General features: G+C 34.2%; 1 protein-coding gene across 1 annotated transcript; it reads left to right on the forward strand.

The window, feature by feature from the left end:
- Positions 1-2,023: 2,023 nt before the first annotated feature.
- On the forward strand, positions 2,024-5,992 carry LOC106623343 (mucin-22). Its single transcript, XM_014242810.3, has one exon. The coding sequence runs from the start codon at positions 2,677-2,679 to the stop codon at positions 5,422-5,424; it is 2,748 nt and encodes a 915-aa protein (XP_014098285.2). The 5' UTR covers positions 2,024-2,676; the 3' UTR covers positions 5,425-5,992.
- The last annotated feature ends 14,928 nt before the right edge of the window (positions 5,993-20,920 follow it).

Here is a 20,920-nt window from a genome sequence, read left to right on the forward strand (position 1 = left end):
CAATAGCTCTAGAGTTTGTATATTTGTATGTACATTTTAACAATTTATAGAGCAACTTACTGCATATATGAAATTCCTTTTGCAACATTTGCTAAAATTTACTTTATCTGTTCACTAGTAGTACTGCATATTTGTGTTTTTATACCCTCGTAAAAAGCTATATTAAGTTTGCCACGAAGTGTGTAATAACCAGAAAGAAACGTCGCAAACCCTAAAATAAATATATATTTAAATGTTTGTCTGTATATACGCGAACTTGTCCCTCAGTGTTTGAGATATCGATATTTCACACGTTCTTTTCTCCCCAATAAGCTTCTCATTTGCTGGAACCTCCAATATCGGACCACTATAGCATCTAACTGCCATACAATCCTTATATAAAATCTTTTGTTGTGAAGCTTCAATACAACCGAAGTTATTATTTTTTCTTGTTTTTTTAATTGTTTAATGGGTGCAGTAAAAAGATAATTAACAATGTAGCTGTTGTTAATTTCATTGGAATTTATCGAAAAAAAGTGGTTATTATTATAAGTATCAGTGATTATTGAAGTTTAGTTCTGTTTAATGTTCTGCAGATTTCCAAATTAATGTGGAAAGCTATACGATTTAGTTAACAGCGCCTTGTGCATTATTACATTTAACACAAAAGAAGTAAATGGTTTCTCCCAATACTATAGACTGAATGTTATTTTATCAATTATTAACGCGTTCTCTTTTAGGCAAATTCATTCGGAAATGGAGATTTTCTTTAGTAAAATCAGATCTTCTGACTGTAGCTTGGCACTCAAGCATTCAGACTGGTCTACAGCATAAAAAGAAATTACATACACACTAGACAGGCTGATTCGTATCGTTGTGAAGTAAACCAAATTTTTGGCAAATATATAATACTTTTTAAACATTATTGTCATCGTTCGGTCTGATTACAGCGATCTTCAAACACTTCGGAACCTTTTTTTAGTATGATTTTCGGTTTAATGGGATCGTTTTTTCCAATTCACAAGTTATCTTCTTTAAATGAAATTCATGCATAAAGCTATTAATAATCGCCGTTTATGGTTTCCCATTTTCAAGATAGTCGATGGAAATTGTTCCATCCTTATCCCAAAACTTTTTCTGCTGAAGCGTCTTTCAATGCTTAGGATATAATTTATTATATGCAACCCAATGGGATATCTGTTGATTAGACGCTCGGCAGTCTTCCAAAATCATTTTGTGGATATTTTGAAGTTTTAGTTTGTAATAATATTAACCCTCCACAGGGTTTATCGTCTTCAGTGCTTTGAAGATTAGTTCTAATTCCAAAATGTGTAGATCTATTCTCATGGAGATATCTCATAGAAACAATGCGATGATTTTCTAGTGGCTGGTATGAGGAAAAATTTAAAAGTTTACTTGTACGAATACAGTAAACACTATAACACTACAATACTTGATAATTACTACTTCCACGAATTTCAAACTGTTGGGATTATCGACGGAAAACTCACCGTATTGAAACACACCGTTCCTTAAATTGTTTCGTTATTTTCAGTTTCTAGCATGATAAACCCTCATATCCTAATTACCTACAATATACATTTAACCTGTGATATGTTAGATCTAGATTTAACTATTTACTTTCATAATAACAACAACTGGAGTCTCAACCCTTAAATAAACAAACAATATATTGAAATTATGTACACATAATATTAAGGAGATGGAGGTAGGTATTTTGAAATATGTATTTGTATTTAAAATAAAATATTTAGCAACTGAAATATAGACTAATTATGCGCATTCAAATGACATCAACAAATATCATATCGCAAATAGACACAAACTTTGCGCAGGAGCGATAGAGAGCAAAGCGACGATCGACATAGTAAAAGAGCAACAACAAATATCCAACAAGAGCAGCAGTGAAAGAGCAACCAAGCAGCTGATGGCCACCAAAGCGGCAACAAGAAAAATTCAGAAACTCATGCGAAAAATAGCGTTAATATGCTTTTAGTTCGAGACAGAGGTAGCGTTCAAGGCATACTCGTAGAAGCCAGCCGGTTGACGGAAATCGTATATGCATTACATATAAAATTGTTGTACACCCGTACTATGGGTTTAGTTCCTCACCTAACGTAAACGCAACTAGTCACAACCAAAGTGAATGTTACTCACACGATAAACACGAGCGACCAACCGATGGAGACAGTTTGAGTTTGTGAATTACAAAGAATAATTTAAACTAAACGAATACAAATTCAAAAAAAAAAAAACAAGTTTAGCAAAGTTTTCGAACGAACCAGAAATCAAACACGCCTGGATTTTAATATAAGATTATTATAAAATAAGTGGCTCAACAACCATTAGCCATTCACGGTGACGGTTGTTGGCAGTAAATAATTGTAGCTGAAGAGCGGCAAAGAATAAACAACAACAGAGAAAACTAGCTTATAAAAACGGTTATGCCGAGTGTATAGTTAAGCTTCATTGTAAAAAAAATAAAAACAGGTTGCTCATAAACTGAATGTTCATATTACGAACATAAACGCAAGCGAGTATCAGAAGAAAAAATCAATAGCGCGCTAACAGTTCGAACGAAACGACGTAAAAAACGACATTCCATTGAAAGGGAAAACAGTTAATAGTTAAATACTTACTAAAGCATTGAAAACCCCATTAAAAAACGTGACAGAAATGATAGCAAGACATGTCTCGGTTTGCCACATGCTAACTGGCGCGATGCTAGTATTGCTAGTCTGTGGCACACCTGCCAAAGCAGCGCCAATGGGTGAAGCAGCAACAAAAGTGCATGGAATCAGCAACAACAATGGCACTTTAGAAATTGGCAAAATCGGATATGATCATGCCAACATAACACCTACTGGATTTTCTTCTACAGATGTTCAGCCGTATGCTAGCACCGAAGTCGAAACAGAAGCCGAAACGGCGACCACTTCGTTGCCCATAACTATCAAGGAAATGGCTTTAACTGAAGTGGCAGTAGTGACTGAGTTGAAGGGCCGGGACCAGCAAGTGATCGCGCGTGAACTTGCTAATGAAGTCGCGTCAATGAAAGACGTGACAGTTGACGATAGCGATTTTGTTGCTGCAACAACATTTGGGACGAATTTTCCCCATCAAATGCATACCGCGACAACAACTATAACAATATCACCAGCAACAGAAACACCGATAGTCCCTTCGGGAGCAACTGAAAGCCCGGCGATTTTAGGTGAATTGGTGAGAGCAGCCGCGGCGGCAAATGAGATTTTAGCAGCTGCTTTAAACGTCGCAACAATGGCAGTCTCTAAAATTAACATTACCACGCCTGCAACTAAGGTTGATGTAGCTAACCTACCAACCACATTGCAACCAAAAGCGGCACCAAACACCACATCTGCTGACAATCATGAGCAAGTAAATTACAGTGAAGGGTTGCTGGAAACTACTGAAGTTAATAAATGGCAACATAACGATGTTGAGAACACAGAAGTAAACACTGCGATACCAAATTATACAACTCCGCCACTGGGAAAGGAGAATAAAGCATTTGGCGTAAGTGTTTCAGCTGAGGTCAACCATAAAAATTTGCCTGTTAAAGAGTTAGAGAGAATACGCGAAAACCAGACAACAATACCAATTGATATTCAGAAAACACCTGCCGAATCAATAACAAAGTCAGCACCCGAAGAAGCTACAGATTTAACCGATACGGATCATGAAGTTTCCGAATCAATGAATATTGAAAAAACAAAAGAGTCTCAAGAATCTTTAGCCTTATCTCCGCCAAGGAGTGACAAAAATTTTGGAACTTCAACTACAGACGCCGAAAATTTAGTAATAAACATCATCGACAACATCGCGATACAAACAGAACCTGCTGTAGAATCAACAATTTATGTAGCATCGATAACCACAGAAAAGGTTAATGGAACTACAGAAACTGAAGACCTGAAGCAAGTGCAACAAGACCAATCTTTGCGAGAAACTGGAGAGAATGCGACAGAATATGCAGTTAGAACAACAACTACTGAATCGCTGGAAACACTTATTGCCGTGGAAAGCGAAGCGCAGGTACCAAATAAAATTGATTTCGTATCTGAGAAAGAGGTGTTAGAAACTATAACTACTATATCCAAACCCACAACAATTGAGGATAGTAGTTCTAATATATTATCAATTGCTTCCGAATCTATTTTGCCAACAAACAAAACAATAACTGCTACAACAATAGAGCGTTTAACTGATGAAAATCTGACAACTGAGACAGAAACAAATCAACAAATTAATTATACAACAATAGCGCCAGTACTTGTAATTACAACAACAGGAGTTTTAGAGGAGGATATGTCATCTACAGAATCGTCAGACGTTAAAACCAGTATATTAGAAACGGATAACATTGCAGCTACGGAACAAAGTGAAATGTTGGTGGGTGATATACAGCAAACGACAACATCATCTAGTCCAACATTAACTTCAGACAGCATAACAGAGACATCCGATGAACAACAGACAGAACGATCAGCAAAGGAAACAACAACAGTCTCTGCGGGAGAGTTGTTCACATCATTCGAAAAAGATGAAGAAACAGCACAAAACTCACTAGAGGCTATAAAGACAACTACAAACTTCATTGATGGAGAAATCACTGGAACAGGAATACCGTTGGAAGAAAATATCTCCACACAGAGCGAAATATCTCCTACAGAAGCAAGTAAAAATCTAGCAAATTTCAAAGTGTTCCCTAATGTTGCACAACAAACAACAACAGAAGACATAACGACCTTGAGAAATAATGCGGAAACAACAACTTACACTACCAAGGCGCCGGCAACGCAACCGTCAGAAATGGATGACACAAAAACAGGAACGACAACTGAGATACGGGAAACAATTACAGCTACTACTGAAGAAGAGCTAAGCACTACCATAAAAACCGCAGAAAATAAGCTTGATTCGGAGGATGTTGCTGAATCAGAAGCGAGGGCAGCCGCTGAAGTTGAAGAGAAGCCACTCTATACGAGCACAGTGAACGAGCAGCTGCAGCAGCAACGAGTGGTAAACGAGAGTGACAGCGCAAAAACTACCACGAACACTATCGTAACAACTGAAGAAAGTGCAATAGAAGACGCGGATGCAGCAACCAGTACAACTACTGCAGATATAATAGCAACAACAACAAATCTAATACCTGAGGTAGATGTAACAACAATTATTTTAAGTACTACTCCTGAACCATATATCACCACAACAACAACAACCACTTTGTCCCCAATGAGTCTAATTGTAGCCGAGCATGAAGCGCGTTCCCTCGACAAGACGCCACCGCGAGTTAGTAGGATTGTCAATCAAGATGGTGTCGAGGTGTTGACTGGCTACTCCATAGTACATCAGATGCAAGCAGCGGCCTTGGCGGCATTGGCAACGGACGGTGCGTAATGAAATAGTGAAAAACCTAGCACCTGGTTGCGTGAGAGTCTAGAACTGAACTTTTATTTACATACCTACTAAAAAAGAAAACATCGAAAAGTCTCACTTAACCTTATAAATATACAAGCACGTCTAAAGATTGGTTCATTAACATAAGAATAGCAACAATAATTAAATTATATCCGGTTGTGGTGGAATCTCTGGTAAGCCATAACAGTGCTATTTTGTTTACATGAGCTATTCATAATGTATAAATGTATGTATACGTATGAATATAAAATAAAACTATTTTAAGATTATTTTTTTTTGCCAAATGTGATACCGAAAAATGGAACTACATACCATTTATACCACTCATGCCTACATTTATGTATGTATTATAGCATATACACATGTTTTTGTCATTATTATTGTCATATCGAAAAGCTCGTAACAAAAGTCAAACACGGGCAGCATCCTCAATGACATCTGTTAAAATTAAAAATTGCAGCTATGCAGGCAACAAGTTTTCTTTCATCAATACTTGATAATGTTAACTATTATAATAATAAACTATTAAATTAAATGTTAAAGCATACTTATATGTTTATTAAAACATTGCAAAATACCGGATAGACTTTTGGTTGTAAAAAATAATCAAATTTTGTGCGAAAACCTCTTCAATGCATCCATTAATATTTGTACACATTTTAGGCGAGCACCAGTTTACTATTTGGTATATACATTTATTATACACAATTCAATTTAGCAAGAAAAAAATCATGGTTTTATTAATTTTCTTCAGCACTTTGGAGACATTATTTGATGTATTTTTTTGTTTTTCGTGAATATTTACATATTTTCATATTTCATATGCCTTGCAAAATTATTGCGACGAACTCGTTTTGCATAATCGTTTATTAAACAACGATCGTTATTTCTGTTATTCGTATAAACCCATTAGGAAATGATACGGTGCTGTTGAAACCTTTTAGTTAATGTTGCTTGGTTTTTCCTAGAAATCTTACAAAATATTAAATGTCATTTCTTTAAGACAATATAGTTGAAACAAAATTATTTTGTTTAAGGTTTAATCGCACACCAATTTAGCGTCCTTATATGTATATGAGTAAGAATGCCTTTGAAACTTATAAATGACTCCAAAAAAAAAATGAAATAATATATGTATAACGGAAATAAGGAAAAATTTTTACACGAGTAGAATCAAACTATCGAAACCTAATCACGCCGTTTTTGGACTCTGTGAATCGACTTCAATATGCAGACTTAACAAAGACAAAATCTAACATGTACATACATATGTACTTGTAGGTATCCAAAGATAAAACAGCGCCATTACGAAATTTTGTTTGCAACTAATATTATATTATATAATGAATTATAGAGGAAAATTCGGTTTCAGAAGTAAATGATTTCAGTTTTATTTATTACTAATACTATAGGTGAATGAATGTATTGAAGGCAAATGAATTTCAAAAATCAAAACGTAAACTGATACAAATAAACAAAATGTACGTCAACCCAACGTGAGTATTTTGCAGCTGTTTGTTTATGACGTGAATGGTATGACAGACGATTTTTACGATGAAAAAAAAAATTGAAGAACGCATTTGCTTAAATGTTGTGTTTTCAATGGAATTACGGCTATGGAGTCGTTGAAAATGTAGCAGAAGTGCTTTGGGAAGTCTGCGTTATCACGAGCACATGTATTTGAGTGGCACTAGGCATTCGGTAAAGTTCATGAAGTCTTCGAAAACTTATGGATCGATTTAACATATTTTTGTTAATGTTTTCGGTATGAATCGTGTCAATATTAGACTCGTACCAAAAGACCTAAATCTTTTACAATAACGAGAAGACGTCCCGAACAATTTGCTTGACAATTGGCTGAGAACCCTAACATACACGCATCAAACCCATTCTTATTGATGCGAAACGTGGGTTTATAAATATGACATCGAAACAGTCAGCTAATGCTTAAATTTAAAAATAATGTCTTTAACATCTTACTGGGCCTAGCAACATAACGATTAAAATAACTTGTAGTTTACCTTATTTACGGATATACCCATACATACATACATACGTATATATTACATGAGGCATAAAATACACGCATAATATTAATATCAAAGCAATAAAATGACTGTTACAAATCACCCAACTAATATTTGTCTCTGTACTAACAGCTTTCTAGTTGCTAAAAAGATCATCAATAATTGTTAAATGTGCATTTATTTATAAAAGAGAGTCATGCTTAAAAATCAGGAACCACTCGGATTTCGGTATAAATAAATAATTAACTAAAGTGTGTATAGCCTAGAATGATGACTGACTCACTTCAGCGGCTTAGCTTCGTTTAACCACGAAGCGTTTAGCCATGTCTATCACGTATTCGAAAGTTTTGTGCCATGCATTGTAATGCGCTGGGTTATTCGATGCAGTTATGTTTAATTGGTGCTCAGCGCTGCATTTTGAACTTGAGCGACAGCACTGTTTCTTATTAAGTTCATATTAATTTTTACAATGGCCTTTTAAGTTTTTAGTATAATTCAACAAGTAAGTAAGGCCAGTTGACCTGCGTAAACGTTGTGAATTGATTTTTTATTCAGTCCAACCGTCATGGTATAGGTATATGTAGTTGCTGCAGGCACACATTTGCATATCACAATTTATATCAATCATTCCATCCAAGGGTGTTTGTTGGGAAATGTTTGCCGAAAGCCAAATGGTGCACGTAAAATTTAACCAATTGACTAAGATTTGGCACTGCTATGCTCTCCATCCATTGCTTTCCTGTTTTCTTTGCAAATTTATTTGCTTTCAGAGTAAATTGATTTATTTCACTAACGTTCACTTTATGTATATAAATATTTATCAGTGTGTGTATTGATATGTAATTAAATAATAATTACTGTCTAATCAAAAAGCAGTGAAATACATACAAAAGTAAATATAAGTATAAATCTTTAATATATAGACCTAACATGTTTCCGATTAAACCGTACAGTCTTAATAAACTGTGCTCGGTCTTTACTGGCACACAAGTTTGGAACGAATAAGCCAAGACGAGTTAATTTACAACTGACGGTGTGTTCTTCCGTACAAGCGATAACTTGAGTAAAAATTGACATATCTTGATGAAACATACATATGTATGTATGTATGTTCTTTGGCAACCAAGGTAAGTATGTGCGGTATCGGACTATTGCCACGCCCACAAGATGATGTTATCCAAAACCTAAAAAGTGCGACATCTAAAAATATTGAGATACGAAACTACAATATAATTTCGGAGTATGAATGGGCATCTGTAGTTGAAAAATGGGGTCGCCCTTTAATAGGTTGTGATATGTGAGACATCTTCAAGCAATTAGGAGAACATCTTTGTCTACTAGCAGCGTATCCTTGTACCTAAAATATATGAAAGTGGGTCAACAATAAATTGAGCCCCTATATATCAAACTTCCGGTTGAATTTATAGCGTATATATTGATCAAGCAATCTTAGCAAAATTAAGTGAACTATAATATTTGATGTACTAAAGCTTAATTGGTTCACGAATTACCTTAACTTCTACTATTACTAAATATAATGATTTTCGTTCTATTGGACTTTATGCCTAATATGTTGGTCAGTGTATGATTGCGTGGAAACATGTTCTCTTATTTACTTATACTTAAGTAATGCTAAAAATTAATGCAATCAGTTCAGACCATTTGAGTTATTTACGTTGATTTTAAAATAAATATTTCGGAATCGAAGCAAAATGTAGTAATGAAACTTAGTAAGTGAATAAGATACCAAATATGATTGTAATCCATTCCGTTTCTTCGAGTCCGAGTAATGAAGGTTGAATTGTTACGCACATTTTTTTATTTGTAAATTTTTTTTTAAGTCCTCCAGCCATCATAACATGGATTACAGCTCTTGCTACAGGAAAATTAATGCGGAACCGGAACTCCTCAGGGGGGTGCATTGTCACCACTTCTGTTGTTATTTGCAGCTAATGAGCTTCTGAAAAAATTTGAAAAGAGAGCACTCAAGCTGATACTAGTGACGGGCAAGTTCCAGTGACGGGCAAGTTCCTAGATATAATTAACAACATGATGAACAACGTTCTAAGAATCATAAATCACGGGCGATATTGCCTAACCTAAAGGTAAATGCTGACAAGACGGATATGGCACTCCTTACAAGGAGGAACAAAATCCCGACATGGAAACTTCCAAAGCTCAACGGTAAGAACGACTCCAACAGCTGCACTAAAAAGGTTACTCAACCTATCACCAATCGACATTGCTCTGCAGCGTACTGCACGTTTCGCTAACTAGTCCCCCCCTGAAATGCAAAAATCTTTGTTTGTATCTTTGAGTTTGTCGAAAATTTGGTTGACTCCATGGATTGCCGGTTGCGATAATTTAATGGATTGATTTTCCGTGGATTCTTTTATAATGTATTTTACAAAAACTAAGGCCATCACTATTAGAATAGTAATTAAACTGATGCTGGTTGCGTTCATAATTTTTTTTTGCCTTTTCTATCAAGCTTACTTCTTTTGTGTTGTTGAAGTTTAGCGGTTTCAGCATCTCCAGCTAGACGATTTCTTCTTTCTAATTTTTACAATAGTTTTTTATTCCATAGTTTGTGTTTTCGCAATTTAGAATTGTTAAAACTGATTTTATTAATTCTTCCATTAATTTTTACAGCTCTAATGTCTATTGCTTTACAGATTTGGTTATCCACGGTTGGAATATTTACAATATAAATTATAATATTGCCATTTGTTGCAATTATATTTCGGAACATTTAAGAGCTTCGTGGAAATTTATGTATGAAATAATGTCTTTGTCTATTATTTTTCTTGCAATATCTATTTCTTCATTTGACAATATAAACGAATTTACTATATTGGCTTTTGCCAAATGTATTGCGTATGCGATATTCAAAACTTCTTCTATAACACTGGTAAACAAGATTAAAATTTTTTGTTTTATGAAGTTTCTAAACTATTTTCTACTAACAGCTCTAAACAAGGATGGGGAATGTTTTAAATATATCTGTAAAATATTTCCGAAATTGAGCATAGAAAAAATTAAAGCTGGTGGTTTTGACGGTCCTCAAATCAAGGAACTAATAAAATACCAAAATTTTGCTGATTGTATGACAGATAAGGAGAAATCGGCACGGATTGAATTTATTTGCGTTGTGAAAATCTTCTTAGGAAATTAAAAGTATCCAGACTATATTCAATACATTGAGCAGCTCATGTTGCACTTCCAGAGACTGTGTTGTAACATGAGCATTAGGATCCACTTCCTCTTCAGACATTTAGACCGCTTCCCAGAAATTTTAGACGACTTAAGCGAAGAGCGATAACAGAGTTTTTGGAATGCAAATATGATGGCTGAATACTTCTGGAGCATTGAAAACAAGACTGATGTTTCTAATTATACAAGGTAAGCACATAAAAGAAAGTTTTTTCATGTTCATGTTTTTCTCTTACAGAAATTTATATTTTAATTTTTAAATTGTAGTACTTTGGCTAAAAATGTAATATATTCAAATTACGAAAACTAGAGCTGCTAGAAAAAAACTGACTCTGTAGTCAGTCATTTCGAATTAGCGTGGCAAAATCATACAAAATCGGATAAGAAACATCATAAAACAGAGCTACTGTTTCCTAGTGTAGTTATTTTTAATTTGTAGTATTAGAAATTTTTCATTTTGTATAGTTTATATAATATTCTATTGTAGGTTTATTAATTAGTACTTGGTTATTGTTATTTTGCAAGACATTATATATTTTACTTGAAGTTATTTCGTAGCCTTTTTGGTCTGAACTTCCTCCAATCCATTTCCATGCACTACCCAGAAAATTTATTGTTCTTTTTACTTTCTTTGTCTAATTGTTCAGTTGAGTTTTTATTCGCGTTATTAAGTGAAATATGAAGGGGTAGTTATGTTAGAATTTTTGCGGATTGGATCAGTTTCAGTTTTCGTTTCTATATGGTGAAGGGTTTCCGTGTAACTTTCTATGTCAATTTCGTGTATTATTTTAAATGTTCCTGTTTGTAGTCTAGCTGTTCCTTTTTCTACTGTTATGAGTTGTGCGTTTGAATAATTGAGTATATATACTTCCACTAGGCATAACGATAGTAATAGCCTGGAAAAGAATGTCGGTACTTATTTAATTACGTACCCTACTTTGTAAAATATTTGTCCTTTTTCAGTAAACACGCCACTATTTCTACCTTCTTTATCTATCTCATCGAGGAAAATCATTCACATTTCTATGAAAAAATAGGCCGACCGGTATTTTTAATCTTGTGGAACGAACGAAATGTTTATATTCGGACACTGCTCTTTCTAAAAGTTTTTCCAAATTTCTGTCCACCATTTTCTTTTATGCAACGCATTATTTCAATTTATGTGGAGTGGAACTATAATATTAATTTTAGTACTCCGAAGAAAAATATAATATCTCTCAGGGGTCTTCTATTGCTTTTCTATTTATGTTTTCTGTTACTGCATATTTTGTAAATTTATTTAAATCTGTCATAACTATTCTTCCTTCTAGTAAAAATATATCAATATGGTCTGTGTGCCCTGGATATGCTCGTAATGGAGTTTCTGCTAAGTAAACAAAAAATACTGTTTTTGGTACGAAATATATTTTTTATTCCATATAATCTTCCTTCACTTAAATACACTTATTTCAATGATCCTGAAATAATTTTATGCCATCCCTATAACGACTTTTGGGAAACTCTGCAAAATACCCGTCTACGGCAGTAATAGCTTCTCCATTCGACGAAAAACGCTTTCCACTAGGGAATTGTTTCAGGTTTCTTAAAAGATGATCTGGTGAATACGGTGGATGATCAAGCAATTCGTATCTTAATTCGTTGCATTTTGGCATTATTAAAATACCTTTGTGAGCAAGTGCATTGCCTTGGTGAAAAATAATTTTTTTATGCTGCAAACCAGGTCTTTTCTCACGAATTTTTTCATCTAGCTAATCCAAAAGGCTGCAATAATATTCAGAGTTGATTGTTTTGCCTTTATGCAGATAACCAATCAATAAAATTTCTTTTGCATTCCAAAAAACTGATGCCATAACCTTCTTTGCTGATCGTTGTGACTTCAACTGTTTTGCAGCTGAACAACCAGCTTCAGTCCATTATAAACGTTCTTGTTTCAATTTAGGATCATTATGGTAGATCCAAGTCTCATCCATAGTCATAAAACGACGCAAGAAATCGGTTTATTCTGTTTAAAACGCTCTAAATTATGCTGAGAAATTTGTTTTCGATCCAGTTTTTGTTGAATTCCATGTAAAATATGAAGTACTCGTTAGCCTGAGATGCCTATGGCATTAGCAATTTCACGCTTAGTCATACTTGAATCTTCACTAACAATATTATGAACTTGCTCAATGATTTCTGTTAAGGTTGCGGTTTTTGGTCATCTTCAAGCCTAGTACGAAGCCGGCCAAAATTTCAACGGTGCATTTTGAAGGGAATGTCTCCTTATACACTTCTAACAATTGTTCATAAATACTTTAACACGTTAACTTCAAATGGCTTGTAAACAAATAATTAATTAACAGAATAATTTGTAACTTTGCATGTGTTCTGATTACAGATACACCAACTTGACAAAAAAATGGAGCTAGTAGTGCCATTTCTTTGAGAAAATAGAAACTTTTCAACCAACCTGTATGCTTATGAACAGTGGAGAAAACGATCTTAAATTGAAATGTAGATATTTCATTATGCTTAAAAAATATTTGATTCTTGAAAATATTAATTGGAACTTATGTGCATGGGATTAAAATATGACTATCATGTCTATAGATTGCAGGTGAGAGTGAATTGATTTGTATTGGTATTTTTGAAAGGGAGTCTGCAACTACATTTGTTTTACCAGGTTTGTAAATTAGTTCGTAATTATACTTTTTAAAATGGCTTTCCATCACTTATTTTTACTATTGTTGTTTTTATGACTTAGGTAAGAGGTTGATGGTCAATTATAACTTTTATATTTTTGGAACTGTAGAGCGATTACTTCTCAATGGTAGCATAGTGCTCCTCAGCCTTGTTTAAAGTTCTCGAAATAAAAGTTATTGGTCTATCATCTTGAGATAGGACGGCTCCTAAGCAAAATAGTAGGCGACGGTTGTTAGTTCAAAAATGTTTTTTCAAGAGTACCTTTTTTATTTTATTGAAAGGCTTTGTTATCTAATTTCATTTCTATTTTCTTTGAGTGTCGTTTGGAGACATTACCGGCTTCTCCTCTTAGAAATGCTGTTAATAGTTTATATATTTTTGAATAGTCCTAGATAAATCGATAAATTTAGCTACCGCTTCTACGTTTTTGAGATTGGTTTTTATCTTACTTGAGCTGATTACGTATCGTATAACTTCTACTTCCATCTTTGCAAATATCTAATTGGATTTTCATATTTGCATTTTCTAAAGTTTGAAATACTAATCCTATATTTTAAAGTGCTCTTCGTTTTTGCCGAATATTAATACATCGTCAATGTAAACATAGCATATATATACTCACCAATACACTGCACCAGATGACATCACACAGGACATTACAACACTGTTATGGCGTGTGAACATCAACAGCTAACAAAAGGAATGGTCCGCCCAGCTTTTTCACCTCATTCGCTTATACACATTCGATTAGATAGCGATCCTACGCGCTAACTCGACTTCGCAGCGGTACAGCGCCCTTCGACAATTTGATCCTTCATTTTTCGGACATCATCATTTCGCGCAATCAGCTGGCTTGCTTTCAGTCCAGCACAGCTACTTTTATTTTTAATTAAATTGGAATGACTGTTTAATACATAGGTATAATAATTTGTTATATAAATAAATTTGAACAGAGTTAATTATAAAACTAATAACACGAGAGAGAGAGAGGATTATAAACTATTTAAGGGGTTAGGTGTAGTCAGATGCTTGAAAAAATTAAAATTTTCAGCAATTTTTTTTGCTATTAAATCATGTCATTTTACAAAAGTAGTAATATGGCATTTTTATACAATGTTTTGACTTGACGTCACTAAAATTTAAAAAAAAAATTTTATTTCCAAAATTATAGCTGTCTGTGTTCACCCAGTTCCAAAAAAAGGTCCTTGCGGTGAGAATCATAAGTTTTAAGATCCATCTATAATCAATCGGAAAAAAAATTAGTTTTGTAAATAGATTTGGATCCTGGGCGGCCTGAGTTTATTATGTATTCTAAAAGCTGTATAAATTTCATTAAAATCTACTAAGCGGTTTTCGAGTTACAGTCGCCACCAGTTCAAAAACGTAGTTTTGAGAAAAACGCATTTAAAGTTTCACTTACCTGCTCCCGAGCCCTCTTTGTTATTTGTCGAATAACTCAAAAAGTTATTATCGGATCAACTTGAAATTTTTAGAGAATATTTTCACTATATTACACTTAACGAAAATGCAAATAAAAATTAATTTATATTTTGAAAATTATGAATACCCCTAACCCCTTAAAGCTAGTGAAAAAAAAATTTTGTGCTCCCCAATAAATTGGGTATCTTTTTAAATAAAGGGAATCGCGCTTAATTACGATTTTTAAAAAAATCATCACTTTAAGTATGTATTTATTTGGTTCTTAGTAATGATATTTTTAATATTTTCAACTTTGATGGGAAAAAATATAAGGAAAAACAAGTAAGGAAGTTTTAAGTTCGGGTGTAACCGAACATTTCACACTCTCGCAACTTGCAAGGATCAAAGCCCGGGATATTGCTTCATTTGTTGGTAAAATTTTATATTTAAGGAAGTATTAATCCGATTCAACCTATTCTTGACACAAAGACATACTATTATAGAGAGTTTCATTTATTTTTTTTATTATATGAATGTAAATTATATATTATATCTTACACATTGACCGATATTTTCTGTAAAAAATCAACTGATTTCCACATACTCAGTTCCTAGGGGCGTGAACAGTTTTGATTCGATTAAGACAATTTTTGGTCACAAGGTGGCATACTTTAAACGTATTATTCACGCAAAGTTTTACCCCGATGCAATCATTGTTGCTTGATTTTCATAGTGGAAAGTGAGAGAATGGAATTTAAAATGGTGTTATATGGGAAATAAGCGTGGTCGTAATCCGAATCGCCCATTTTCACATTATAACATAGAAATATGAGAAGAATGTTATATACCGAATTTGGCTGAAATCGGTTAAGCAGATCCCAAGATATGGGGTTTCACCTAAAAGGAGGCGGTGCCACGCCCACTGTATAATTTTGAACGCGGTGCCTAATAAGTGATAAAGTTTCCCAGAGATAAAGTTTAATGTCTCTGGCCTGTTAGCTTGATTTATCGCGCTTTTAGTAGTTTTTACCAGTACCGTTATATGGGGAGTGGGTGGAGTTGCCACCCAATTTCACCCATTTTCACAGTGTCGATAGAGGTTCTGAAAACATTTTTCCTTAGTGAAGTTTGTTATTATTGCTTTAGCGGTTTAAACCTATTACGGAGCGGGACCACGCCCACTTTTAAAAAAACTTTTAATCTGCAGACGCCCCTCCCTAATGTGATCCTATATACCAAATAACAGTCTTGTATCTTATTGTGGAGCTTAGTTATGTCAATTTATTCGTTTTTGAAGAATGGCGATTTGTGGACGTGGTAGCTTGTACGGGCGGACGGACAGACAGTCACCCGAGTTTCAATTCGTCTCTTCATCCTGATCATTTATATATATATAATATGGACGATCTTCTCGAGCTGCTAACTAGCAATGGAATCCGCTGTCAGGGATATGCGGACAATATTGTTATCTTAGCCAGGGATAAGTTCGCAAACACTTTCTTCGGACATCAACCCCTCCAAGACTACAATCATACCTTTTACCAGGTGCAGGTTACTGCCAGGCCTCAGAAACCTATCCCTAGGCGGCATGGAGCTGGATATGGCTAACATGGTCAAGTACCAAACAGGGTTCAAATGAAAGCAGAAGGGTTTGGCAAAAGAAAGGTAATCTCGTCCCAGCAGATGAAGGCCCTAAGTGACGAAATGCCACTTGCCCTTCTTCCAAGTGACAGCATTACCAAAGCAATAAGCTTCACTAGAAAGTTCAGAGTTACCCTTGGCAGTAAGGCAGAATGGAATGATTCCACGTTGGACCCACTGCTAAGGGATAGCACTATCAAGTGGTACACCGACGGCTCAAAAACGGCGGAGGGGATTGGTACAGGGGTCGCAGTACCACGCACCAAGCTCTCCATTCCCATGGGAAGTTTTCCAGGCGGAAGTGTATGCTATAAGTCGGTGTGTAGAGATAAACCTCCAACGCAATAAGAGTATCAGCATACTCAGCGATCTGCCTGTATCAGGAAATGAACTGGCTAACGAGTTGGCACGCTCTGCAGCCTCCACAAAAATGGATGCAATTTAGAATTGTTAAAACTGATTTTATTAATTCTTCCATTAATTTTTACAGCTCTAATGTCTATTGCTTTACAGATTTGGTTATCCACGGTTGGAATATTTACAATATAAATTATAATATTGCCATTTGTTGCAATTATATTTCGGAACATTTAAGAGCTTCGTGGAAATTTATGTATGAAATAATGTCTTTGTCTATTATTTTTCTTGCAATATCTATTTCTTCATTTGACAATATAAACGAATTTACTATATTTGGCTTTGCCAAATGTATTGCGTATGCGATATTCAAAACTTCTTCTATAACACTGGTAAACAAGATTAAAATTTTTTGTTTTATGAAGTTTCTAAACTATTTTCTACTAACAGCTCTAAACAAGGATGGGGAATGTTTTAAATATATCTGTAAAATATTTCCGAAATTGAGCATAGAAAAAATTAAAGCTGGTGGTTTTGACGGTCCTCAAATCAAGGAACTAATAAAATACCAAAATTTTGCTGATTGTATGACAGATAAGGAGAAATCGGCACGGATTGAATTTATTTGCGTTGTGAAAATCTTCTTAGGAAATTAAAAGTATCCAGACTATATTCAATACATTGAGCAGCTCATGTTGCACTTCCAGAGACTGTGTTGTAACATGAGCATTAGGATCCACTTCCTCTTCAGACATTTAGACCGCTTCCCAGAAATTTTAGACGACTTAAGCGAAGAGCGATAACAGAGTTTTTGGAATGCAAATATGATGGCTGAATACTTCTGGAGCATTGAAAACAAGACTGATGTTTCTAATTATACAAGGTAAGCACATAAAAGAAAGTTTTTTCATGTTCATGTTTTTCTCTTACAGAAATTTATATTTTAATTTTTAAATTGTAGTACTTTGGCTAAAAATGTAATATATTCAAATTACGAAAACTAGAGCTGCTAGAAAAAAACTGACTCTGTAGTCAGTCATTTCGAATTAGCGTGGCAAAATCATACAAAATCGGATAAGAAACATCATAAAACAGAGCTACTGTTTCCTAGTGTAGTTATTTTTAATTTGTAGTATTAGAAATTTTTCATTTTGTATAGTTTATATAATATTCTATTGTAGGTTTATTAATTAGTACTTGGTTATTGTTATTTTGCAAGACATTATATATTTTACTTGAAGTTATTTCGTAGCCTTTTTGGTCTGAACTTCCTCCAATCCATTTCCATGCACTACCCAGAAAATTTATTGTTCTTTTTACTTTCTTTGTCTAATTGTTCAGTTGAGTTTTTATTCGCGTTATTAAGTGAAATATGAAGGGGTAGTTATGTTAGAATTTTTGCGGATTGGATCAGTTTCAGTTTTCGTTTCTATATGGTGAAGGGTTTCCGTGTAACTTTCTATGTCAATTTCGTGTATTATTTTAAATGTTCCTGTTTGTAGTCTAGCTGTTCTTTTTTCTACTGTTATGAGTTGTGCGTTTGAATAATTGAGTATATATACTTCCACTAGGCATAACGATAGTAATAGCCTGGAAAAGAATGTCGGTACTTATTTAATTACGTACCCTACTTTGTAAAATATTTGTCCTTTTTCAGTAAACACGCCACTATTTCTACCTTCTTTATCTATCTCATCGAGGAAAATCATTCACATTTCTATGAAAAAATAGGCCGACCGGTATTTTTAATCTTGTGGAACGAACGAAATGTTTATATTCGGACACTGCTCTTTCTAAAAGTTTTTCCAAATTTCTGTCCACCATTTTCTTTTATGCAACGCATTATTTCAATTTATGTGGAGTGGAACTATAATATTAATTTTAGTACTCCGAAGAAAAATATAATATCTCTCAGGGGTCTTCTATTGCTTTTCTATTTTGTAAATTTATTTAAATCTGTCATAACTATTCTTCCTTCTAGTAAAAATATATCAATATGGTCTGTGTGCCCTGGATATGCTCGTAATGGAGTTTCTGCTAAGTAAACAAAAAATACTGTTTTTGGTACGAAATATATTTTTTATTCCATATAATCTTCCTTCACTTAAATACACTTATTTCAATGATCCTGAAATAATTTTATGCCATCCCTATAACGACTTTTGGGAAACTCTGCAAAATACCCGTCTACGGCAGTAATAGCTTCTCCATTCGACGAAAAACGCTTTCCACTAGGGAATTGTTTCAGGTTTCTTAAAAGATGATCTGGTGAATACGGTGGATGATCAAGCAATTCGTATCTTAATTCGTTGCATTTTGGCATTATTAAAATACCTTTGTGAGCAAGTGCATTGCCTTGGTGAAAAATAATTTTTTTATGCTGCAAACCAGGTCTTTTCTCACGAATTTTTTCATCTAGCTAATCCAAAAGGCTGCAATAATATTCAGAGTTGATTGTTTTGCCTTTATGCAGATAACCAATCAATAAAATTTCTTTTGCATTCCAAAAAACTGATGCCATAACCTTCTTTGCTGATCGTTGTGACTTCAACTGTTTTGCAGCTGAACAACCAGCTTCAGTCCATTATAAACGTTCTTGTTTCAATTTAGGATCATTATGGTAGATCCAAGTCTCATCCATAGTCATAAAACGACGCAAGAAATCGGTTTATTCTGTTTAAAACGCTCTAAATTATGCTGAGAAATTTGTTTTCGATCCAGTTTTTGTTGAATTCCATGTAAAATATGAAGTACTCGTTAGCCTGAGATGCCTATGGCATTAGCAATTTCACGCTTAGTCATACTTGAATCTTCACTAACAATATTATGAACTTGCTCAATGATTTCTGTTAAGGTTGCGGTTTTTGGTCATCTTCAAGCCTAGTACGAAGCCGGCCAAAATTTCAACGGTGCATTTTGAAGGGAATGTCTCCTTATACACTTCTAACAATTGTTCATAAATACTTTAACACGTTAACTTCAAATGGCTTGTAAACAAATAATTAATTAACAGAATAATTTGTAACTTTGCATGTGTTCTGATTACAGATACACCAACTTGACAAAAAAATGGAGCTAGTAGTGCCATTTCTTTGAGAAAATAGAAACTTTTCAACCAACCTGTATGCTTATGAACAGTGGAGAAAACGATCTTAAATTGAAATGTAGATATTTCATTATGCTTAAAAAATATTTGATTCTTGAAAATATTAATTGGAACTTATGTGCATGGGATTAAAATATGACTATCATGTCTATAGATTGCAGGTGAGAGTGAATTGATTTGTATTGGTATTTTTGAAAGGGAGTCTGCAACTACATTTGTTTTACCAGGTTTGTAAATTAGTTCGTAATTATACTTTTTAAAATGGCTTTCCATCACTTATTTTTACTATTGTTGTTTTTATGACTTAGGTAAGAGGTTGATGGTCAATTATAACTTTTATATTTTTGGAACTGTAGAGCGATTACTTCTCAATGGTAGCATAGTGCTCCTCAGCCTTGTTTAAAGTTCTCGAAATAAAAGTTATTGGTCTATCATCTTGAGATAGGACGGCTCCTAAGCAAAATAGTAGGCGACGGTTGTTAGTTCAAAAATGTTTTTTCAAGAGTACCTTTTTTATTTTATTGAAAGGCTTTGTTATCTAATTTCATTTCTATTTTCTTTGAGTGTCGTTTGGAGACATTACCGGCTTCTCCTCTTAGAAATGCTGTTAATAGTTTATATATTTTTGAATAGTCCTAGATAAATCGATAAATTTAGCTACCGCTTCTACGTTTTTGAGATTGGTTTTTATCTTACTTGAGCTGATTACGTATCGTATAACTTCTACTTCCATCTTTGCAAATATCTAATTGGATTTTCATATTTGCATTTTCTAAAGTTTGAAATACTAATCCTATATTTTAAAGTGCTCTTCGTTTTTGCCGAATATTAATACATCGTCAATGTAAACATAGCATATATATACTCACCAATACACTGCACCAGATGACATCACACAGGACATTACAACACTGTTATGGCGTGTGAACATCAACAGCTAACAAAAGGAATGGTCCGCCCAGCTTTTTCACCTCATTCGCTTATACACATTCGATTAGATAGCGATCCTACGCGCTAACTCGACTTCGCA

This window comes from Bactrocera oleae, chromosome 3 (genome assembly GCF_042242935.1).
Source record: "Bactrocera oleae isolate idBacOlea1 chromosome 3, idBacOlea1, whole genome shotgun sequence".
Lineage (NCBI taxonomy): Eukaryota > Metazoa > Arthropoda > Insecta > Diptera > Tephritidae > Bactrocera > Bactrocera oleae.

Coding starts and splice junctions, on each gene's coding strand:
- LOC106623343 (XM_014242810.3), top strand. CDS start 2,677: ATGATAGCAAGACATGTCTCGGTTTGCCACATGCTAACTGGCGCGATG.